General features: G+C 37.3%; 1 protein-coding gene across 1 annotated transcript in view; it reads right to left on the reverse strand.

Moving 5' to 3' along the window:
• The window catches only part of OSBPL10 (oxysterol binding protein like 10), a 110,231-nt gene that overhangs the window by 63,130 nt on the left and 20,585 nt on the right, over positions 1–26,516 (reverse strand). Inside the window, 3 exon segments of the mRNA XM_041407916.1 lie at positions 3,187–3,378; positions 14,301–14,380; positions 16,113–16,294. Coding sequence (XP_041263850.1) covers positions 3,187–3,378; positions 14,301–14,380; positions 16,113–16,294 — 454 coding nt within the window.

Below are 26,516 nucleotides of genomic sequence, written 5' to 3' on the forward strand. Positions count from 1 at the left end.
AAATTAGCTCAAAGTAGCGCTCTAATGCTAAGTTATGGTCCAAATAAAGAGGTAGGATCTCTAATAATTCTGCATGGAGTACAACACAATGCAGATCATTTCTCACAAGTTAATGTATGGTTAATTTTAGTTTTGATGTAACATTCTATAAATCAGTGTGGACTGTATTATTAACACCAAGTTAATATAAGCAAAAATCTGATTTAAGAGATATTAAACAGAATAAAAAATTACATTATGATGAAAAGTAATGCTCCTGAGCTCCTTTACAATTCAACACAATACAAAAGTAGGGCAAGTATTAAAACATAATTTTTTTATATCAGTCAAAAGCTCCATACTTATACTCAATTTTAACTTACCAAAATTCGGAAAATAGGTGAAATTCCAATTTCACAATGGAAACACTTATTACATGTGTCATTTTGCAAACCTAGACATCTGTATCTACTACATTTATATGATTTTGCTTATCAGTTTGGCGCTAAATAGACCTCTTTGCTACAATTAGTTTCATGCTAAAATTCTCTAGCCTATTAAAAATCAAACTAAATCAACCAGAACAAACCACATAAAGAAACATTGTTGTTTATTCTTACTGTTTTGCTTATTCTTATTATGAAGTGAAAAGAGGGGGGAAAGAACAATCAAGTATTACCGAACACCTTGCATTATAAAAAATACAGGAGTATATTCTGCCCTATTTACAATGTGGAGGTACACCTCACTTTTCTCCAAATAATATGGCCAGATCAACAAAGTACAGAATTGAGAAGCAATTTGAGTTCTACACTTTCTCAGGAACATTGTCCCAGCTAGCAAACACCAACATGCCAAGTGAAGGATGCCCCTTTTTGCAGCATTATCTTCTTTCAAAGATCTCATATATAACATGGTAGCACTACCATAACATAACACTGTTGTGAAATTTAAAACACACATGCTTCCTCTCATTTTCCAGAATCAGATCAACTTTTTCCATTGACTAAACTACTGCATTTATAAGGTGCAAAATTAGCTAATGCAGTCCTATTTAGAGAACAATTTTTAAAAAACTAATTTGCATGTCAAAGCTTCAATGGCATCATTCAATCAGGGGAACACTAACATTGATCTATAATCCTTTTGCAGTCTCTTCCCTTCATCCAGATCATACCAAACAAATTTCAAATAAAAAGCAAAGATTTGGGCATTGAGGAAAGGATTAATTCTCTCTCTCACTGTACTTTTAGCTCCTATGTTTCATTGTTTCAGATTAAAAAACAGGGTTAGAACAGATTTAAGCGCAGTTTTGTGAGGGGCTCCGGACATATCTCTTCATTGATAAATTTCACAAGGGAGGGTGGATCTAACAGTCACTGCTTGACTCATACATGGATGGAACAAAGTCATTTCCTGAAAACACAGGTATCATATACCCAAGTCTATTTCATTCCCTCTGGAAAATGGGGGAGAAGGAAGTGCACAGAGCACACTGATGAAATAAAATCTCCTTCCTTAATCTGGAAAAAAGACTTATCCTTTCACAAGATGGAAACAACACCAGTTAAGCAGACACTTTTTAACACAAGACTGGAAAAGAGGGCAGAAGATCTGATTTCTCCACTGTTACACTGTTCTTTAGGAAGCAGCACACACACACAAAATATCCAACACATAAAAAGGTAAATTTCACACACTGTCTTATGAAATTTGCTTATGCATCATTCATCTTAGTACCATCTTCTCTCCCTGAAAAGCACTCATTTCTTTCAGCCATTACGGTATCTTCAATGTCTGAGCATTTTTTTTCATTATTACTGCAGCCCTCTAAAAGGAACTGGTGCTGAAGCTGAGGTACCATTCACATCAAGCAAAACAAAATAATTACCTTCCATCATTACAGACTGAATTCCTGTAACAGTTGCCTTTTTTGGAATGACATCACATTGCAATGCACTGCAAACAAGTGAGTCAGCAATTCACTGGCCTTCTCTGCAGGGAGGATACCTGACCTCTTACTCATTGTTTTACTGTAGGTTAGTATTTACTTCTTCCAGGTGTATTCTTTGCAACTGACGGCTTTTTCTCTTCCCAACTTATTATGATCAGCACATACACCAATACTCTCTTTCAAACAGCTTTCAGCCTTACTCAGCTTCATTTGACAAAATTGCAACCACTCCCACTGTTGACTTTATTAATAGGCTTGAGGCGCGCTCTGAATTCAACCTATGAGAAGCAAATACATTTAGCATGCTAGGAGCAACCTGGGGGATATGATTGGTAGACAAAGACAATTGTCTTTATTTTTATAAAAATATATTTTTATAAAACATAGACAGATGTATGTATTCTCTAATGTAAAGAAAATGTAGATGACATTCAGACAGCCAGTTCTTCATTTCTAATGTTTACTAGAAGAAAAACAAGCATTCCTCCTCAGGATGTACAATTTAAGCCTTCATTCAGAGCACATCCCAAGAATTTATTCAAATTCTTAGCATGAAAGACAAAGCAAAAAAGAGTAAGAGATGAAAGATTAAAGTGTGTTCTGTGAAAATCTGCCATACTATTTAAGCTTAAAACTCCATACTATTTTTGTTGTTGAAAGACAGCTAAGTCAGTACGAGTTAAATTTCTTAAATATTGGTACAAACAGGCTTTAAAAGAAACAAGATTTCTTCTTTGGTTTTCATGCGTTCGATACAGATGAACCATTTTTCTTCTGCAATGCCAGCAATATAAACTTGACACAAAGTTAAGACTACAGCAGGATAGCAACAAACTGCTGAGTGTGGGGAGCTACGCCTTTATTCACACATTCATCAGACTTATTCAAGTAGTTTTTTCCAGCTATATTTAAATGCTTCAGGGCCCACTTTCCAATCTGAAAGGTATTGCTGCATGCAGCTTCAAAGACATTTTCCTCCAGTACTGCAACACCACTGCAAATTCCAGGAGCTGTTGCCTATCTACTTCACTTTCACACACCAATTTTAACATCAGCATAAGAAAATCTGTATACACCTGACCTGAAGCTGAACTAGAACTAAAGCCCACCACTTGCTCAGCAAGGGGATCAAAACAAAGCCATCATAAAGTTGGAAACAAAGAGAATCGTTAACTTGTCAGACTCAATTGCTTATTGTGAAGCAAAATAAGCACTTCCAAGTTACAGCAAAACAGCAAATGTTTCTCTCTTACCTCTCGGACTTCATGGAGTTGACCAGATCGCTGGCTCTTCGCTCTTCGAGCAGCTGCAGGTGATTTGTGATGTGTGATGGTGACAACAGTTGGCCCACTTGTATTCATGTATTTCTGGCCACTGGGAGATGCAGAATTAGTTGTCCCAGGCGGCAGCAGAGATGAGCTTCTACTTCGTGAGGATGAGATGCTCTAGAATAAGCAATAGGATTGTTATATTAGCAACCTTTACACAAGCAAAAATTTACAATTCAGGCAATACATTTGCATTGTTCTACTTTTCTCACAAACCTAAATATGGAGGTGTAACTGATTTATTCCTTCCAAACCATATGCATGGCTCAGGAGATGTTCTTGGAAACATTAGAGCTACTGCCTTTGCTTCTTGGCGTGCCTGTAATTGGTGTTTGTAAATATCTTCACAAATTCTTACATAAAAATTAATATGCTGCTTAGTTCTTATAATCCTACTTTTTAGGAAAGCTTAGGAAAGATTTTGCAAACAGAATAACAACAATGCCAATACAAGTATTTTTCATTAAACCACTGACCTACAATTCACCAAACTGGTGCGAACAGCAAGGAAGAAAAAAATCTTAAAGTTTTCATTTGATGAACTTCTGAAACAGTGTAGTATTGCTCTCAACATCAGAGGAGGCTGAATTTTGGCAAGACCAATCCACACACCAATTACATATTAACATTTGAAACAAAACTTGTCTTCAAGAAATCAACACGTTTTGGAGTACGCTTGGGATAAACCCAATATACAAAAAAGGCCAGAAATAAATCTCCAATGGTATCTGCAGTATGAATACTTTTAACATACAATCTATAAAATCAGTCAGGACATTTGGTTTTTATCTAACCATCTGTCAGTGTTGCTATCTCAGTTTGCTCTCCACAGACCTCAAACACAAGTTATCCTGGAGGTCTATAGGACACCAGTTCTCGATCAGGCTCAGATGGCGCCAGATCACCATGGGACATCATATATAAAAGTGCAATATAAACCCTTCTATTTGAACTGTTGATTGCATCTGTAAGGTTAAAACTGAAACAGAGTAACTGTTACCTCAGGAAACACGAACCAATTCAGAGAGTAACATTAAGTAGCACTTTAAGACTGTGAGGAAAATGCACAGCCCCATGAGTAAAACACCTTTTCACCTTTCCTTCATAACCTGCACAAATAACAATGGCAACCTACAACATTGCTAAGACAGTCACCATCAACACGAGGTACTTCTCTTGAGCACGCTACACAAAAGTATTCCTACACAAAAGTATTCCTTGGGTATAATCTCTCTTCTTATACCTTCCATGTCATTTTTTGCAATTCTTTGGTAATCTTCAAACCAAGGTGAACAGGTTCCAACTCGCACTGTGTCATGGATTGACACTGGCACAGTGCCAGTGCCCCCATGAAAGGTGTATTCCCCAAAATGGTTACTGTGAGATGTGACGCGGGAACAGAACAAAGCAGGCTCTAACTTGGGAATGGAGGAAAAAACAACACTTTATTAATCTACATAGACACAAAAAGGAAGGAAAAAAAACTACCCACACAACAACCCCCAATAGAACTCTTTCAAAACACCCCTCCTTCTCCCCCCAGTCCTCTAACATTCAAATCCCCTCTAACATATTAATTCTCAATTCAATACCCTCCTTTCACACAAGCCGCCCCCCCCAAGTCCATCAGGAAAGAGGAATCTCCCTCTTGCACCACGTGCCTCCCCAGGAAACACAGTAGAACTTCTGTGCTTCCATGTCACACACGGTCTCTGCATCTGGCAAGACTCTGTGTTCTCTCCCTCTCTCAGGCTGCATGGCCTCCCCCTCCCTCACCCAGGTGCAGCTGGGCAGGGGAGAGGTCAGATCAGATCACCTGCTGGACTCTGAAGAGGAAGTCTCTCTGGGAATGCTCTGCTTTTAACCCCTGTGTGTTCTCAGAGGTGTATCCAAGTCCCCAGTGGCCACACCAGGTGTCAATTTGAAATCTGGCCACTGATTGGTTTGACCATAACTTCCCAAAACCCCACTTCCGGGTCAAACCATGACACACTGCAATTGAAGTCAGGCCTCATGTTACCACCACACTGACTGTAAAGGACAAGGCAGATTATTTGGCACTGCCAAGAAAGAGGAGTGAAACAAGTAACACAATCCCTTTGTCACCGCCACACAAAACTAGACTTTAGACTTTTTGAAGGTTTAAAAAATGGGTTATCACATTGCCAGTGTGCAAAGAGCTACTAATCCCACAGAAATAATTATTATTCTATTGGTCTAGATTTAACATTTACAAATGCTTCCAAGAATGATGGTCTGACTGTTTTTGAAATTAATATATTCTTTGCTACCATGGCCAATAAGATTACAATAATAAGCATCTTTTAAAAAATTATCCACCTTGGCTGATAAATCACAATTGCATTAAAACTGGATTTGACTCTCAGGCAAAAAAGCAGCACGAGGTGTAATTTGTCAGAAGGGCACAGAAGGTTGCCAGGTTTATAATTCATCTTCCATTTGGAAGAGCTTAGACATAACTACAATTAAAATAAGAGCCAGAGGAAAACATATTTGGGAGAAAGAAGGGGATGAGGGAAACTGAATTTTCTTTTTCAAACATATATTCCACAGAAAAAGGGTGTTCTGAGTATATTAGTGGAATATACTTTACTATTGTTTGTTCTTCAAAGTGACTAGTATCAGAATACCCTTTAAACTAAATTTAGGGTGTAGAGGTACAACAAGATAATTTTAGTTTTTTAATTGAAAAATCAACTTCTCTTTTAGGTTAATAAAAGTTTATTTTGTTTTAGAATTAAATCTTTTGACATACTCTGACATTTTAGAATCATACTATCACAACAATAAAAATACATAGCTGCTACTTTCATGTACCTAAGCAGATCCTAACAAATCAAACAGTTTGCTGTTCAGGCTAACAGCAGCCATGTAAAACTGAGTTTTCCCATTAGGTTCACTTAAAAAAAAAAAGAAAACAATATTCTGTGAGAGGTAAAGTTTTACTATGTTTTGATTTTCTTGAGGGAGAGCTATAGATCTGAATGTAACAAAAGCTAACACAAAACGTATATGGAAAAATCCATGCACTGGTTCAAACTGTGGGACCACAGTGCATTTAAGATGGCTTTTCCTAAGTTTTGCCAAGGTTGTAGCAGCTCACAGCAACTTCTGGTGAACAGTCATTTAGGGCATGACGTTTGGGGAGAGAAAAGCAGAAAAAACCAGCCCATCTCTAGTTTCAGTAGTGGTTGGTGCTCAAAAAGACTGTCCTGTTACAGGGACACTAGGTAAACCCAAGTCAATACACACACAAGCACACAGCCTGGCAAGTGCTGCCCATGGATCCACTGCCTGGTGTGCTTGACACTCAGCTCTGCTGTAGGGCAAGGCATGGAGCTTTGTGATCTCCAGGGAGAGACCACCTCTGCCAGTGAGTCTCCGAGAGCCCTCTGCTTCCCCCTGCAGCACAGAAGAGTCACCAGTCCTATAGAGCTCATCCAGTCAGGGAGACTGGCAATCTGGAATTCGCACATACATGGTCTGTGCAAAGTATCAGCCCTAAATCTATTGGTCCGTGATCAGCTGCTACAGGTCTGCAAGCAAGGTCTCCTCACCTCTTTGTTTTCTTCCCCTTTACATCCTTCATCCATCTACAGTGACCCAACATTTCCAAACAACATGCCAGAAAATTCCAGCCCGCAACATAAATACTCTAGCACCTAAATTTGATACTATTCTTTAGAGGGCATCTGTAACATACAAACTTTAAATGAGCTCAGCACCAGGACCTCCAGCTACCCATGAAGCTATCTCTAGGCAAGGACCCGTGGCAAACATAAAAATTTGCAACTTAAAACTTGCAAAATCAGTCACAGCCAGTATGCATGTGAATGGCAGTTTTTGGAACCACTCAAAACCTTTTCAAGTTGGACTCCCCTCCTCCACTGTCACAGAGAACAGCAGCAGAGTACTGTGCCTGCTGCATCCAAGAAAATGGGGGAAGCATCCAATTCCTTCTGACAGCTTCTTCCTGTCACTACCAGAAGACGACTCTCCAGGAATTGCACACTCAGCCCCTCAGGCACTTTTGAATTTTACAGCACATTGTCAACACCTATGTCCCAGCCAAATACTTGACTCCTCTTTTGCAGAATTTTTTGAGATTCAACACTGGGAATGACAAGCATTCTTTTTGCATTGACACACAGCTGTGCAAAAATCCAAATTTTCCATTTCTGTTAAAACGTGAAAACCTATGTGAAGTTTTCCACAGCTAAAAGCACTCTAATTAAAAATCATACTACAACAGCCATTAAAGTCATTCTCACAGGAAATCAAAGCAATGACAGTAACTGATGGGCCTTTATGCCTAATCCCCCGCTCTTCCCCCAGCACTGCTCCTATGACTGATCTGCCCCTCTAATTATTATCATATCTCATTTTCTTTGGTCTTGCTGCTTTCTGGCTCACAACTAAATAAATAAAAAGAGAGCGAAAAGTCTGATGAAAGGAAAATGTAAGCTCTTCAATATTAGCAATGCACAGTGCCAATAATGAGCCAAGAAATCCACAAGCTGAAGCATCCCAAAAGGACTGCATATGTTCTTTCCTGAGGCTACACACCTTACCATTGCACCAACACTTCACCTGCTAATAAAATGAAATCAATAAAAGAATAATAAAGAAGCTAATAAAAGATTAATTTGCAACTTGCATTCATATGGGTTTTATGACCTAAAGCTAGCTAAAGTATGCTTAGCTAAAACAGATTTGGGTTAAGATTTTTATTTTAATAGCCTGTCCATCCCCAAGATAAAAAAGCAGTGTAATGAATGCTTCCATTTGGATATCAAAAATCCTAACAATTAAAATAATGGAATTGCAGAACAGTAAGTTCGAACTATACTAATGTTTTCATGACTCATTCTCCCAGGAGATTGCCCTTCCTGTTCACAAAGAAGCTGAAGTGTTTTTCACCATTTACCAGAAGCAAACAATTTTGTTTATTTTGGAAAGTAAATGCAATTTTCCAGAGATCAATAAAATAATTTCTGAAGTGAATTGTCATATCTGCTTATGGTTGATAATCATCATTTTCACAGGCACTGTGCCACAGATGTTTCTCTCTGAATAATAATTACCAAAATGACACTCCTTTACTCCTCTGCACATACACAGCACAGAAAACCTACCCCTGCATGCAGCTTGAGTTATGGGAAGTCACACACTATGAGAAAGTAATTACAATTTTGAGACACCACCATTCAGTGTTTTAATTCCCATCTACTTCGTTTCCAATGCATCCTAAGTAAACAAACACCGATAAAAGATAAACCTAGACACAGTTCTGCTTCATTTACATTATAATCATCCACAAATATTAAAATGCAAATGACAGAATCTACATAATATCCAAACTTCAGCACTGTACAGGGACCAGCTTATGATGTTTTGCACATTTCTGTCAAGCATCACTCTATAGTACTAACTTTTCTGATAGAATATCATAGTGCTTCATCATCTTCAGTAAGGCAATATGTGTCTTTTTTTTAAGCAAGAGGCTATGATAATCACTCTATCATAAAATCTTTTCTTCATCAAGAATCACTGGAGCATGTTCAATCCTAAATTGATTTTCTTCCATTTCTGTGGAAAGATTTTAGAAGCAGCAAACAATTCTTATTTTCATGAAGCTTCCAAAGGGAGGAAAAAAGGTGTCAAATACACAACTAACAACAGCCAAGCACTGCTTCCCTACCAGCCTCACTACTGTAAGGATTTCAGTGCATATTTTAATTAGAAGTGCCATTCTTTAGTTGACTTCTATAGGTCAGAGATGAGAAGAGGAAGCAGACAAACATACCAACAAGAGGGAACACTTGAAGCTCAAAAGGCAAAGCAACTCAACATGCACAGGAGAACCAAAACAACACTGAAAAAGACTTGAAATTTTCACCAATTTGGCTTTATGAAAAGTTGTCATGCAGATGTTAAAAATACCCAGCCAACAATCTGCTTAAAAACGTAAAGGTATCACTGTGGCCATTCATTACTAAATGTTTCACATTATAGCCAAACTGCTACTGCAGGTGACACTTGACAGGGGAAGGTTTGGACTTTTTTCCCCCCACCATTACTCCAGGGAGGTAAGCCAATAGAGAATCACAGACAGGCACACATTCCTCAGACAGTTGGTCAGATAGCTAAGCTCTTTTTAGTAGGATGCCATTTTTTCTACTTTTGATGCCCAGGTTAATACAGAACTGGAAACATGACAAAACCCACACAAAAGGTGGCAGCAGAAGGAAGGGAATTGGATTGCAATTTACAGCTGCAAGGAACCAGCAAATAAGTTCAGCTTAAAGATCAATCCACACCATTCAATTTTAAGCAGCTAGCTCACTGTGCAGCTCAAAACCCAAAAGCTAAAACAACAGAGTCTGTCTCCTTATTCTAACACAGACCTAAGCTGAAAGTTACCAACTGAGCACAGAAGTGACTTCACAAGATAAAGGTTTTGTTCCCTGTCACATTCCTGATACAGACACACTGAGATATACAAGGGTTATATGCAAATCCAGCAACCAATCCACACACTGGCATTAAGAGTTGGTTTAAAAACCTGTGTTTGTTTTCAGTAGTGCTTTTACAGCCACCATCATTAAACAGTCAAGAAAAAAGGAGGATGAAACAGAAGAAAAAAAAAGCTTATGACAATTTCTGGATATAAAATTATTCTTGGAAGTTACCATAAAAATTATGCATAAACCTACTCCTTCTTGAAAGTACTTTATATCACTGAATGCAAATTTGATTCATGGTTTAATTAAAGCTTGTACAAAATATTCACTTAGAACAGTTTAAAAGAACCAGCAATCCTACCCAGACATAGAAGATTTCATCCAATACAGTTGATTTGGCACTTATGGAGGTTGAACAATCTGTAATTAAGTGAAATGAGACTTGTATGGGAATACCAAGAACATTAAGACTATGTGACAGCATGGGAATTATTTGCCAGTGAACACTTTGCTTTTACTGCTTTTTTTTTTCATTACCATGTAAAATTTAATTAAAACAAAGTCAGAGACTTAGCTTGTGTTACATCCACTTATTAACTGTACCGCTCACCTTTGGACCATTCATTAGCATGCAACTAAATTTAGCATTTAGTATACAACCTTTTCTTTCTCTTTTCAATCACTTCTCTATTTAATTTCCTCCACCACTCCAATCCCCAGCTGAAGCTTTAAAAACAATCATGACAGCAAGTTATTAGGTAGCATTTTGAAGCAGGCAGTAGCTGAGAAAAAGAAAGAAAACTAATGCTGATCTAGATCCAGTGCAGCAAGAAGGAATGATCTTCTCTGAGTATTTCACAGAAACAGTGACAACTTCAGCTTTGAAAAACATCCTCCAAATTATCATGTTTTTCTACACATTCCCTTCCAATAATATCTATTCAAGATTTTTAAAATGTGTTCTCTTTCCAGTATGAAAAAATCTGTCGCTAAGTTACTTTGCAGGTATTCTTGGGAACCCTCCCACTGCTTGCCTGGTTATCCCATTACTGGTTTTTTTTCACATTTAAACTATATCCCAGTTGCATAACAAAATATACCACTCACTACATGTTTTTCACTTCCCATTCTACCTCATTCAAGTGTATGACACGTAAGAACAGCTAGAAATTTCTGCATCTCAGTATTCCTATGAAAAGGTGAATTTAAGTGGCAGAAGAAGCTGGGAGCAAACACTCAGACTCCACCTTTCCAGATGCTGTTCCCAGCAGAGACAGAGCTTGGATTCTGTTCAAACTCCAGAAGCTCAGAACACATGAGTATCTGCCTGTTCATAACAGCATGATGAGAGACAGATAACTGGCAGTTTCCACTTACTACAGAGCACAAAGTATACAGAGAGGGAGGAATAAAGAGATCCAACCTTGCTGACAGCAGAATAACAAGTCACATCATGACAGTCCTATCAATGGTAGAGCTATTTTAACGAAACCCAAAAATACGGATTTTTGTGAAGTCCTTGATTATGCAAATTAAGTCAAATATATACCCATCTCTGTGTCATTACAGACCCTTCCATGTAAATCCAGACCCTAAGCTGAAACAGTAAGGTGCTAAAAATAGCAAAATTATATTTTACGTAAATTTAAAACATTTTAAAAGAGCATGTTTCCACTCCCATGCTAATAATAATTTAGTATCAAGTACCATCATCTACAAGAGAAAGAAAAAAAAACCATCACAATGAAATGAAGCAGTTCTCGCTTCTCTTATCTCCTACCAGGCAGTGAATATGAGGTAAGAAACTCTGAGAAAAAGAAGAAAAAAAAAAAAAGAACAAAAGGCCTTTTTTTTTTTAGCTTCTGGAATTTCTGTGAAGAATTGCTACCTTGCAAATGATATCCGATCTCCAAAGTCTAATTATTGTAGCATTCAACCTTTTGATCCTTTCCTTTTATAAAGAAAAGCAGAGAGAATTTTAAAATCTTACTTGTAGATGAAATTCAAGTTCACACTATATGCATTGCTAAAGCCAGGTAAAATATTCTTCTCAGTTAATACTCTAATACTGAGAAGACAGGAGGGGGGAAAGGAAAAAAGCATGTTAAAAACAAGAGACAAATCTTGTCACAAGAAAAGTTTCTAGGAACAGGTAAGCACAAAATTGCTTCAAGTACAGTCCATTTCTCGAATAAGAGGCAGAGCCATCAGTAGTGTCATCTGAAGCACATAAATTCTGAACATTTTATTTTCTGCACTGTTAAGTATAAAAATACAGAAGACAGATATTCTCTATTTGCTCTGTGGCTTACAAAAACAGAGAACTTAAAGTGCTTCAGTAACAAACATTTCAAGTGAAAAGTGACCTAGCCTGATTTGTAACACAGAACTAAGAAATATACTTTTCTTCAGCATTTCTGCTTTATACTCAACAGATTCAAGCTAATTAAAACATATCTATTCCAAAATGCATCTCTACTCCAACTTCCTATGCCGAATTTCTGTAACTCACCAGTCTTAAAGAAAAATGCAAGAACTCTCTTCCTACTACCTGAAATACTCTTCGATTTAGTTCCTCTGCTACTTACGTCCACCACCCCTCAGTTAAGGAAATACTTTTATTTTCTTGCACAATGGGCATAGGAACAAGGAACAAAGGACAGCATTGCTGGTCACTATGCAAGAATACAAGTAGTCCAGTGAGATGCTCTCCATTCTAAAGCTTTCCTGTTTCCAAAAGTTGTGCGTTAGATCTTCTGTGCCAGAAACTGTCTTTGTATTTACTAGCCTCCCACTCATTTAGTCAAGACTTTCTAATAAAATTTTGCTTTTCAAATACTTTTCAAATCTCTAAACACTTTTGGCATCCAAAGCATCCCAAAATATTCTCCACCTTTTGGTGGTTTTTTTCTTTTTTTTTTTTTTGCCTGTTTTCAACTCCTTTTCTTTGCAGTTCCCCATACCAATATTAACAGTTAAACAAATACTTCCTATTCAGCCACTGCAGAGCACTTGTTATATTGATTTGCCCTTTCCACTCTCATCATCAGAAAAAAAAGACTACAATGAAGTCAAATTTCATCACACAGAGTTCATCCTGTACAGAAGAATAACAAATATGATGAAAGTACTTCATTATCCCCTCTCCAATTTTTAATTTCAGAAATGGAAGGGGACTGATTAAAGTATTCATTACAAGTATTTGACAGAGTTAGAACAATCCAAGTACTAGACCTTCTTTTTTCTGATAATTTCTAAAATTTTGCTTGCTTTCTGTGGACCTCTACTAATTGCTGTTTACTTTCACTGTTGTAACACCAAGATTTTTCTCTTGACACACAAATTAATTCAGAACTAAATATGCAGATACTACTCCTGTTGAAGGAGCTCAACATGGAAAGATAGTCTGAACAGAAATTACTACTAAGTGTAACAGTTTTTACCTAAAGAGGAAATATGATCCCAACTTCAGTTCCACAAAGATCAGCTTCAACTAAATTACTGCTATTCTAAATTAGATTTTGCTATTAAAATAGAATAATTTATCACAAGCAGGAAAAGAAAATAAAATCAGTATTAAGAAATATAATGAAAATTAATAGAGTGCAGAAGCATAAGAAGCAATATGCCATTGCACAAATCTCCAGTATCATATATACTGAACAGCAGTTTTACCATCACATCACAGCTAAATTATAGATGCTAAACATCTAAATGCATTTAAGAAGTGACCAGAAAACATACTGAGGAATAATTCCTTGCTAGCAATTGAGTATAAAAAGTTGGCACAGGAGCTGCAAATCAACAGCAACTGTAAGAGTACCCTGACCAAGTAAAGTTGCACCTTTCTGAGTAGTACTGGGCCACATCCATATAAAAACTATATTGAATTCCAATGTGTAAGAATTTTTAAAGTACTGAAATATTCCAGCTACTTAATTCTCCTTCAAAAAGGGTTTTATTTGTACCATAATCCATACAATTTATACTTGGGAGGTTGGAGACAGCCTCAGCCTATCATTTTGCTATCTTTCAAGTCTATACAGTTGGTCTTTTTACCTGCACAAAATATTTAGCTGTTTGAGGACAAAAATTGTGGACAATTAGTTCCAAAGAGAAGTAAGTAACATAACTCTTCATACGATGAGCTCTTTCCAATTTAGCAAATAAGATGAAGACTGACTGATGCTAACATCTATCTGAAGCTTCCTATAATAAAAGTCACTAAGTTGCATAAAATTAAATAAAACTGTATTAGTTAACTTTTAAATACTAATCAGGACATCATACAGTATTTATTAATAAATGGTTGATTCAGCCACTCAATTAACTATGCACTTCACTAATTTGTCATACACAGGAAAATGTTTATTTATCAGGATCGCCCTATCGACTTACCCTGCTCCAGTTAGTGACAAATTACCACTTGCTGCTTTTACTCAAAACCTTCTGAACATCAACTCACTATTTACAGCAGCTAATCATCCAGGCTATGCTGTTCTTCACCTACTCCACTTAAAACATAATAGTTACTTCTCACTCTTAATTATTTACCTTAGAATCATTTTCCTTGTGGTATTTGGCACAGGATCGAAGCTGAGTTATCCAGTACTGCTTCTCCTTTGCATCAGCAGCTAGAACAGAAAGAAGAAAATGCAAGCAATCACACACAAATCAATACTCTTTTGCACAAGAGGTGACAGAGCAGGGCAGAGGTAGAAAGATTAATTATTTATTAGGATGCAGTATAAATCCTAAATTTATGCTACATAAATACACTTAAGTTTTTCAATGCTACACATCTAAACCTGTACTTAAGAGGCCAGTTGGAAGAAATAAGTTTATGAATCTTCTTCATAGTTATCTCTTCCACGTTAGCAAAGGCAGAACTACCTACCTCAAGAAGACATTTTTGTTCAAAAATTTTCATCCACTTTTGTTTTACTTGCCTGTCTTTGTGAAGGACCCATCACAGCATTTAAATCCATAAAAGCTCTGCACTCAGGTTGTCAATCAGCTACCAGACAAGCTACCAGTTCCCCAGATACTTAAGTGCTTCTCTTTTAATGGAGTTCAACTAAATTTCTCTCTAAACTCATGTCATTCACATGCACGTGAAAGACACAGGAATTTCCCCCAAACATCTTTAAAAACAAGCTTTAAAAATTATTGAAGAGTTTGACTGCTCTCAGATGGCTCCTGTGTAATACAGTAAGTCTGTTTATGAGAGAGGCTTTTCTTTTTTTCTTAAAGTACTGCTACAGGAATCCTCATTAAGAATGGCAACACAGAGTTGATAATTTCAGTAAATATTTTCTCTTACTTCCTCTGCTATTGAGTATCTTAATGGTTATTGACTCAGCATAAAAATTGTTTACTGATTTTAATCAAATTCACAGACATCATTAAATTAAAAGCAGCATATTGTAAGCATTTGATAATTTCAAGTGATTGGAAAAGCATAATGACACAACAAGTGCTCATGATTTCTAGCTGTGCAACTTTCAAAGCATTTTAACAGAAATTCTTCCTGGTTGTTTCTGAATTCAGTTCTGTGTATGAAAGAGCAACACACTGTACCACAGGGGACTCCTCCATGCTCAATCCTGCTGGACAACTGATAAACCGTGGTCATAAAATGAAGAACACTTCTGTTACACTGCATTATGTACCTTGTTTTTTTGAATAACAGTTTATTTTTTTATAAATTAGTTTGATTTGGAAGCATCATGACCAATCAACCATACTGAAAACACCTTAAAATAAGAACACTGCCATTTTTTTTTCTTCCTTTTTTTTTGTAAATATTCCAAAGTAACTCCTATATACCCTGTATTGTTTGTCTTATACTTGGGAACAAGAGATGGGAAAATTTTATGCCACAGGAGCATTCAATTACTCCAAGACTGATAAGAACACAATATCTCAGCAGCCTATCACTGGCATTTTTCCCTTCTCTGGCCCATCATCAGATTCATTACTGCACATTATCTGCAGGATGGTGGAAGGGAAGAACAGTACTAGAAAACAAATGTTATGCTGTGGACAGCAATAAAAGCACCTTTTTCTTCCTTTGGCAGCAAATAAGATGCAGCATTCAATGAAAATCCCACAGTAACAGATTACAGAAGCCATCTTGAAGTACCTTCCATCCCTGAAAGTCTGTACATTTTAAAGTCACATGTACTTAACTCCAGATTACTCCTCCACCATGTTTTAAAATATACTATGTAATAACAGAGCTGTATAGCCACTACTTTCTGACAGCACAGGAAAGTAAAAGAGAAATGAGACATGAGAGAAGAGATGCAGAAGCGGGAGTGGAAGACAAGAACAATTCACCAGGCATTGTGAGCAGCACTGTACCTCTTAATTTGTACATCTCTCCATTTGCAGAGTAGACCACCAACATGTGTGGCACTTCATCACTGGGAGATATTATAGCTCCAGCTAAAGACAAGGCTCCTCGTGGCTTTGGGCTCTGGTTTTTAGTTTGTTCATTCATAAAATACTGCAGAATCCCCGTCTCAAAGTCAAGCACAAAGTACCTGTTGAAAGAAATTACAAGCATACACTATTTCCATAGAAGCTTTTCATGCAATTACCCAACAAAGGGCACAGATTGATCTTAAATCAAGATCATAAATATACAAGGGAGGTTAAAGTAATTTTTCTAATTACAATTTTATAAGGTCCTGTTATTGGACTTGGTTTTTCAGGCGTAAGTGATCTATTCCTTTATTTGTAACACAAGCCACTCAAAATAAGCCAACACCCAGGACTGAAAGGGCACACAAACAAAAAATAAACTAACTGGGGTGTCCAAGTGCACTAGATGAAAGTGAAGGTATTTCAAAGGTGGTGTGTCAACATCAGGAGTTGAAACTATTTCTTTTTTTCCACAAATAAACCCATCTTTCACAACAGCACAGATCCTAAATTTAATTTCCCTCTGGAAATCTTCTATGTTATCACACAGAACAATTATTTAACACTAACCCTTGACCAGTAGAGAATATACAGCAACTTCCTGGCTCAAATGAAGGTCAGTCTGCTGCAACCTTCAACAGACTAGAGCAAAGATCACATAAATGCAGGCTATCCCCCCCCCCTCTTAGCTGCTTCTGAAAAAACACCCCTAACAATCTGGCTAATCCCACTAACATGGGCATTTGTAATACACAGTATTTGTTACTGTTCCTCTAAGATAAGATTCACAGGTCATGTGTGTAAATTTGTGTAAAACATTCCAGAAACTGTGGTTATTCTGACTTCTGTAGCTTTGCATATCCCAAATTTGCTCAAGTTACCACATTTTATCTTGACTCTTTCACAATATCCCCATATGCAGAACATCTCTAACTAACCTTCCCATCACAGAACACTTCCAGGATTATCTTCACAGCCTGCAGTTATTGGTGGTGGTCTACTCCTCTCTTTATTCACACTAAATAAGCCTGGACATGATGCAAGCAGTTATTGCCTAAGATTTACAGAGTTTCAAACACATTGCTTGGGACCCCATCCTTTGCTGCAGTTATGCTTAACCCTCTACTGCCACTGCCTTCACATCCGAGCAAAGATCAAATTCCCTTCCAATTGTTACAGATTAACAATCCTGTCCCAAGAATTTTAAACTAGTGCACCACCACACCCTTCACTTGTGCCCTAACTCAATCTCCTGCAAGCACTTCTGCATCCTTTTCCTCAAGAAACAAATGGAAATCCCTTTTGTAATCATGTAGCAGCTCATCACTTCATCTTTCCTCTGCAGGTTATCTTCGACACAAAGAAGGACTAGAGGAATGGAAGCTGAATGACAACCACATTTGCAATAGTAGTGTTAGAAATAAGGATGCCCTAAAAGGAAACTGCCAAAATTTCCTATTACCTTACTGACTTGTATTGTACCAGTTCATAACCTTCCTGTTGTGTTTGACTTCTAAATGATTTTACAATACTACTCTTCCACTTATAAAGCATTTTTTCTCTTCAGGTTGCTTAGTAGGAGAAAACGATGCACTTAACCGCAGGGGAAAACAGCAGAATTGGAAAACTTTTTTTTTTTTTAAGTCAGACTTGCATATTTCATAGTAAATTTTAATTTTGCTCATTCTCATTTTTCCAGATATTTTGGGAACATCTGTTACACACTCAAGAGAAAAAGCAGAGCACTAGACAGAAGTGACGCCACGCCCCTGAGAAAATTGCACAGTAGTTTGACCCTAGAGCTAATGCTTCTCCCCATCATCTCTGAGCTCAGCAAACAAGTCTAGACTTTATATGCAGTGATGTATATGCAGTGATGTTCATTCTGAGCCTCTGCCATCCTCATTATAATTTCATTGTCCTTTTATTGTTCAGGTACAAATAATTTATTTCAGCCTTTGTTATTTGGCCATTTTTTAATCGATTACTACCTTGGAAATCACCATTGTGGTTACTAAAGTACAGCTCTACAATTAACAAAAGAAGGAACAACAGCAAGAAGACAAAAAAAAAAGGAAAGGAAAGGAAAGGAAAAGAGGCAATAAAAAGTCTCTCCTTCTCCTATTAAGACCAAAGGTTTTGGAGAAAAAAGTTCCTCTGAGTCTATTAGAACAGAATCTATTAAGTTACATAAACACTACGAGCACTTCAGCTCAGAAACTTCTGCATGCTAGACCAGTAAAGCACTCCCAGAATGACTGTAAGCTCCACAAAAATGGGCTTTGCGTTGGCTTAAAGCTACCCCAGGGAAGGAAACCAGCCATTTGAGCAGAGAATATACCTTTACCACCATAATGACACCAGACAGCAGCAACTTCTGCAAATTCCCAAATGCAGAGACGGCATCCTTCCACATCCTTGCTATCACTGCTACAGCAGTAGTGTTAACTGGATTTCTAGCCAACCACAACCTATTTTACGTACAGTGTCAGAAAAACAGAACAACATGACTGGCCTTGCACCTTAGGTTTTTTTGTGATGTTGTCATAGAAGCCTGTAAAAGCAAGCAATTTAGAAATCAAGCAGTAATTTTAAGAAAGAAAAAGGTAACCAGTTTTCACAAGCCCTCACATCACCCTCAAGTATCCGGCCTTCTTTCTTGTCCCAAAAGAATCAGGAACTTTTCACAAGCATTTTGGCCATGACACTGTTCACATCACACAGAATCAAGCATTTCCTTTCCAAAGATTATGGTTTGATGTGCAACTCCCCTCTTCACCTTTCACACAGTGGTATCACAGAAAAAGACAAGAATAAACTGCACAGACAACTATAGCCTCACAAAAGAAGCAGGGAGATAACACACTTTGAAAACTGCTAAAAGGATAGAACAAGCCAGGAGAAGGACTTAGGAATTAAATGTCAAATCAAGCAGTGCAAGGCTTCATACAAAGGAGGTGGAGGAGGGAGGAACACAAAGAGATAGGAAAAACAGGAGCAGCTTTCAAAAACATTTTCTCGCATCACAGACCAAATGATGACCCAATTCAGACCATCACAAAAACACAGAAGAAATGAAGACCAGAGTCTTTCATTAACTGAGGATGGAAAAGCATTACACATATAAAGCAGAAGACAAGGGTACGGGTTCCATTTTAGAAGCACTGTGCTGAATCAAAAGGACAGAGATCTCTTTTTAACTTCTAAAAGTCATTTGTTCTGCCTACCAGGGAAATAACAGCACTAACCTCTCTACAACTGATTCATCTTGTCACCTCAGCCTTATTTCTCTACTGGCCTTGCCCACATGACATCACCTTTCTGTAATTAAATCTAAGATATTAGTGATGAAAACAAATGTACTCTTTAGAGAATAGTCAGGCAGAAGGTGGCAGAGCCCAGTTATGTCATACTTCTCACACAAAAAAAAATCAGTGCTATAGAGAAATTGTGAAACTGTTATTGAAAGATACTTCCAAAAGACAGCTGATTTTATCTGTTATTCCAAAACCAGAATAAGATTTTTTTAAAATTAATAGTCTTTAAAGGAGTCCATCTAGAGGTAAGGTAGAAAATCACCACTTAAGCATTTTTTTTTTGCACATGTATTTTAAACTGTGCTTTAGCAGTTTTAACTGCTAAAGCACAGTTTAAAATACATGTGCAAAATTACAGGCAAAAAAAATGCAGGCTACTTCATAAATGAAGAGACAATGGATTTCTCACTTCAGATTCAAATCCATTCAGAAACTAAAAGCTTCCTGGATCCTCTGGCCCAGCTTCCCTTAAGCTCCTGAGATCCACCAGGATACTCCCCTTATGCCATTCCAGCTGAATGTAGAGGCATTACCAACTGACATGAATTACAAGAGGAAACACCCGCCACACTCTGCAGAGCTGAAGTCTGACACTACCAGAATTGTTTTAAGTCACCCAGGAGTTTGTCAATATGGCCTGATGACAGTTGCTTTCTCTTTTACTTCCCTTATTTCAAAATTAATGCCCTCTCTGCATAAATCCCACATCTTATAAATTCTACAGCTGTCTTGATGAAACATTTGTGTTTCACCGTGCCCTTCATCATTCATCACTCATTCATTTATAGCCATTTAAAAAATTTTTAAATGTCAAGCAGAACAAGATATGCTAGGAAGTGGAACATGTTGCCTTCTGAATTCTTAGAAGGGAAGGGTGAAACGCTGTACTAATAAAGTACTTAAACTGGGTTTGCTTCCACTAATAAGAGCATTTATTAGAGTAATAAATATAACATGTTCATATAATTATATACTATTACAATAATTTATTATTAGCTCCCTATTCAAGAAGACTTTAAGAAAAAGCAGTGACTATGCTTTAAAGACTGATAAAATGCTGGTAGTATAGCCGCACTTGTGGTAGAGCACATGAAAGTGCTCTACCACTAGAGCTCGTCAACAAAGAACAGCAGCTTAACAGGTCTTCCATGAGAAAAAATGACATTTCATCAGTATAAAAGATTTGAGACAATGAAGAATTTTTTTCTTAATTTTAAAAGCCACATATAATTATCAGAAGCACCTGATACAAACATTTCCCACATAATTTACTCACCTCACTGGATTAAAAAATTTTAATTTTCCCATTTCAAGGCAAACTAATCATTTCCATATTCTCCAGAGGAAATGAATACTTTAGTAAGTAAATAATAAAAAATAAATCATACTTCTATGTATTTCATCATTCAATTACACATCATAACATGGTGCACTGCTCCTAGAAGCTGTCACTTGGATACAAACCTGTATCGCGCCCAAAATTATGCTCCCAACAGAAAGAACACCTCAGAACAAGTTTCTCCTTTTCTTCCCTTTTTCTGAACACATCTCACAAACCAACTATCTGAATCCATGTTTTCACTACTTTGTAATCCCAATAAATTTTCAGTGTAGGATTGCTAAATATTTCCATTGTGTAATGCATTCCTAGCAATTTGAATATTCCTTACACCCTTCTTTCCCACTTAAGTCAGTTTTCTGGACCAAATTTTGTACAAATTCCAGTTTGAATCCATAATGTGACAGAGGTTTTTTATAGACATTTACAGCTGGACAACTACAGTCCCAATCAAATCTTCAATTTCTGACACCATCTTCTGGAACAATCTCAACTCTTTTGGAAAGCAGTTTTGTATTAATCATGTCCTTGGATTCATAAAGGTAGCCTGTGCTGGAGTCCATGCTTCATAGTGGACTCTGTCTAATCCCAGGCTTTATGTTTAAAATTGATATGAATGTCCAAATACTGCACACTCGCACAGACAAATTCTGCTGACTGAAGACAAAATTCTTCCAATTTTCCATAATTTCCAAAACAAAATTGTTTTCATTATATTACAACCTAACACAGCAAGTACTTCTGCATGGAGAGGGATGCTGGGTTGTTTCTACAGCAGGCTAGCTTTGTTTCACCTTTTTGGAGATTTTTTTCCCCCAGTTACTTAACTCACTGATGCATAGAGGAACTTTTCTTTCTAAAACACCACTTTACGTCTTCTGCAGACATCTTTTCTCCTAAAATCTCAATCTCAAAATACATGCTTTATGATCTGCTTTTTATTTTGCTTTAGCCATAAAAATGCAAATTGTTTAAATAAAATATATTTATTTGAAACAGGACAGTATTCACTCAGACATAAAAGACCCTGACAGGCAGCATCACCTCCCTACCACACTGGAATAGTAACAATTTGTGCATTTTCCCTTCTCAGACTGCTGAACTCATCATTCCAGACAATGTGACAAATACTATCCTCTACTCCATACTTCAATACGAAATTAACTCAAAAACAGAAGCAGTTCACAACAGAAGAATTTCACTATCTTCTTCTTCAACCACTGTTCTCAACATTTCTGAGTTTCCAAACATGTTTTCCTTTCGCTCCATTCCAATCTTCCCCCCAGTCACTGCCAGTACATACTCTTCACTGATTCCATAACCCTCTAAAGGAAGATTTTCAAGAATAAGGAATCAAACTATTCTGTAATTTTCTTCCTTTCTTTTAGAAGTAGCTTAAAAATATATAAGAACTGTAGTGTGTCAAACAAAAGCAAACTTTATGGTTCCAGTAACTGAATAAGATGTCACACTGAAATGTTTCATTTTTAGGAAACTGTATCTCATTAGGACATCCTGAACACCACATTCATATAACTGCTTTTTTCCCCCCCCTTTCTACCTTGATCCATAAAATTAATGGAATTATTCAAGCCAATAAAGATAAAGTATGGCACGCACACATTCCACAGCCACGGACTTTATTATTAAAAATTATCTCCGAAGTTGTCATTTAAAGACTGATGATCAGGAGATTGTGCTTACATTTAAGTAGTTCTACCACCCTGTCTACACCGAGGTTCCTCAATTTATCATTTTTTAACATAAGAAACTGTAAGAATCGTGGTATTCATTAAAACCTTTACTGACTTTGAGCATCTCTGTATGAAAACTGAATTTTTAGAACAGTAATTTTTTGGCATTATTGGAACTCAGTCAAGATGAACTACAATTTGCTGGATACTTTTAGAGGTATTCCACATCTAAAATGCAGTTAAGAAACAGGAAGTATCATCCACAGCTAACAGATGAACAGCTTGTTTTTGCTGATCAACCCCTTCACTATTTTAATATCTGCAGAATTCTCACACAAATAAAATATTAAGAGAAATCTCTTTTCCTGTCTTGTCAAGTCCCAGCAAGTCCCCTTTATGAACCAGAATGTCACTTCTTTCTCAGTGAAGAAACAATTGCTACTGACCAGCTCATCAGGTCGTCAACCTCTGCTTACACTGCCAATTATTTTCAACTGTCTGAACTTCTCTGTAGTGACGAATGGAGATGTTGCCCAGATTTTACAGAAAAAGAGACTACAGTAAGGATAAACATTAAAAATTGCTTAGGGGTTGTTTTTTAGGAAAGAGGGAGGAAAAATAGGCCTAAAAATAATGCATCCATTTGTACCCATCAGGCTTTGATGAATAGAGAATTGTGGACATGTACATTCATCATACTAATCTACGTTTCAGTACAACATGGCCATGCTGAGGGGTTGCAATTGCAATTTAGGAGCAAACATAAACAAAAGGTACACAGTTGAGTTTGATACCATTAACAGCACCTACTGCTCACAGCCCATCACACTGGCTGGCTACCAGTAGTCCTTGCCACCTTCCTTTTCCTTGTTCCGAATTTACTACTAAACAATTAAGCAGACTGAAATTTTCATATTGCAGGTCAAGAAAAAAGGGACATAACTGGGAAAATAAATGGGCTGCTGTAATTTTAACTCTGGAAATGTTATTTTCAGCTTGATTCAGGTTGCAGATTAAAAACAGAGTTTTCAGGCAGGCAAATATGCTTTCCTTCATAAGAAAAACAATGAAGACCTAAAACAAAACAAAACAAGAACTGAGTATTTACATGTCACTTCTAATGATCTGCATGTAATGAAAGGATGGTAATTTTTAGAAATACACAATTCTATGAGATTCAACAACAAGACCAAGGAAGTACACATGAGAAAATTAGCTGTACACACACCAACTTCATTCCCCATCTAGGGGAAGGCAGTGCCCTGCATGACACAAAGCTCGGTAGCTAAATTGGTTCTCACTGAACCAAGCCCACAGGAGTTGTTTGCAATCATCTGAACACCAAAAGGAAGGAAACTGTCTGGTTCATCTTCTCTGAGTCCCACCTTTCCACTTTATCCAGGAGCAAGGCTTTGCTCCTTTGAGAAAGTAAAATTACAGACACCTACTTTGCAGCCTGTATGGACAACTGCTTCTCTGCTCCAAGCCTATGCGCAGTATTGTTCTGTCCCAACTAGCAATAAAAATCCTACCAATAAACAAGGCAGCTATCAGAAATCAAGTGCTTCACTTTCTTCTGTTATCCCTAAATCCAGCTAAATTGGGCTTTACATTCAGATGTTTAGCTTTCACCTAGTCATCCTCAAGAGGATGCAAAGTAGAATGCATGTAGATAGCCGAGGAATATTCTAGTTGCAAAGTACCTTAAGAATACCCAGAGAAACAACTGTTAGAAGACCTTATTACCAAACTTGGTGAGAGTCAGTAAGTAAATGATAAAAAGTAATTTGCTTTCATTTTTGTAACAAATCACTAAGAAAATCCAAAAGCAAAAACACACAAAAAGCCCCCCAAACCTAATTACTGGGGGGAAGGGAGACACACACTAAAAATCAGGAAAAAAACCAATCTGAGTTTCTTCCCCAAAATATACAAAAAATATGTATACATAATGAGATAATCAATTATACTTAGCTTGTGAAAGAAGCTTTTGCATACTAGTATTTGTAAATCCCTCTAATCACATTAGCAGTTATCAAAACTGCTGCTGAGCAAACAGCTGCATTACCACACAGCTTTAAATCCCTCCCAAAATTACACCAGCTATGGAAGCAATCTTATTGCCTATTCTTTTCTGTAACACAATACCCCACCAAAATCTGCAAGCACTACAGAAATATTCGACCTTCTGAAAAAACATGTCACTTTTTGCTTGACACTTCCTGTAATAACATTTCAAAAGATCTGACAGGTTTGGCAAGCACACTTCACATCAAAAATCGCCTGGTGCCTAACACCCATTCATCTTTCATTAAATACTTATAAAAAAATACAGAATTAAATAAACAGCTCAGAAGTTGGCCTGACATACCAAAAAATACAATTCTCCAACAAACTAAACACCAAATCTGAAGGAAAATAATCAAAAAGAAGGCAGCACTGAAGGCAGCCACTGGGAAGGCAGCTGCTTAGAGCACTAATGAGTCCAGCAGTGACTGACACTACTATGTATTATTCTTTCAATGTATTATTCTTTCAACAATCTCTCCTTTAAGTAGGGATATGCACACACACACACAGAACACACTTCCAAGATGATAATATATGAAGACAAATCAATAATGAAGTGATATTTGACCAAGGGCAGTATTTTATGGAGATTTCTGTCTCCTACCTGTCACAGCCTGGAGGAGACTTCACAGATTGACTAGAGAAGATGTGACCCTTGCTTGGTCTTTCTGCTACTTGCTATTACAACATCCACAAACGAATCAAATATATTCATTTGACAGTCTGGTTCTCATGAAATATAATGAGAGACTTGCAGCAAATTCACCTAACACAATGTCTCCACGACACACAGTCTCAGAGCCTGGAATTTCTGGTTTTGTATCAGCATTACCAGGCAACAGAGTTTAAAGAAAACCACAACCCACTGAATTGGTGTGAGTCAGCCAGGTCTAAATCACAGTTCTATCTCAAAATACTATAATCTGTAATCCAAATTCTCTACAATTTGCAGCTACTGAATTTTAGCAATCCCAAACACAAACACCCCGAAAAAGGCTGTTGAACAAAAAACATATTCAGTTGAAATGTCCCCACAACCCTCTCCTTCACCTCAGCAGCTAGAGCTTGCCCTCTGAACTACTTTACTAGCAGGTCATAAAATGTATGAAGGAAGCAGTAAACTCTCACAGAGTCACACACCCTGTGTCTAATACGCACTATCTTCCACTGGCCATATCCTAAGCTTCATTATCACTTCCCTCTTATGGTGTACCAGTGATGAATTGAACCCTTATTTGCAGAGGTAACGTTGGTTTATGTTTCCCTGACTTGTACCTCCCAACTCTTCTCTCTTCTCCAACAACTACAGTTACTGAATATTATGTCCCATCTAGGAGAAGCACCATCATACATCTGTAGATTTTTGGAGCTCTCTTTTGCTGCCAAGAATGACAGACCGTATACAGAAAAGCACTCAGCTATGAGAAAACTAGTATGACTCCGAGTTTTTATGCCAGACCCAATGTTAGTGAGGAATTCACCTGGAGATAAAATACTTTCAGGGACTGAAATATTTATGAAACAAACAACAAAGGCACAGGGAGTGACCCTGGACAACAGCACAAATGCTGACACTGAGGAGGAGACAAGGACTGGATGACAAACCAGGAGATGGCCTAACACCTGCAGGCATGAATATTAGGCAAACTATTAAGGTAATCAGACCACAAAACAGACAGCAAAGACTGCAAATAGAAGTAGCTTAAGTTACAAAACTACTCTAGCTTAAATTAGAGTAGCTATAGAGTAGTTCAGCTACTTTAAAGTACTGCTTTTTGCTGAATTTAACAATGAGAGTACAGAAATCAGCAGTATCATTCAAGTCGTATCTTAAGTCAATTACAGAGACAAAAGTATTCTTATCTCAGCCCAAACTATTTGGCCTCAGTGTCTCCACGTTAAAAGCCAGGGAAATTATCTA

Source organism: Onychostruthus taczanowskii, unplaced genomic scaffold (assembly GCF_017590055.1).
Source record: "Onychostruthus taczanowskii isolate IOZ18803 unplaced genomic scaffold, ASM1759005v1 scaffold28, whole genome shotgun sequence".
NCBI classification, from domain to species: Eukaryota; Metazoa; Chordata; class Aves; order Passeriformes; family Passeridae; genus Onychostruthus; species Onychostruthus taczanowskii.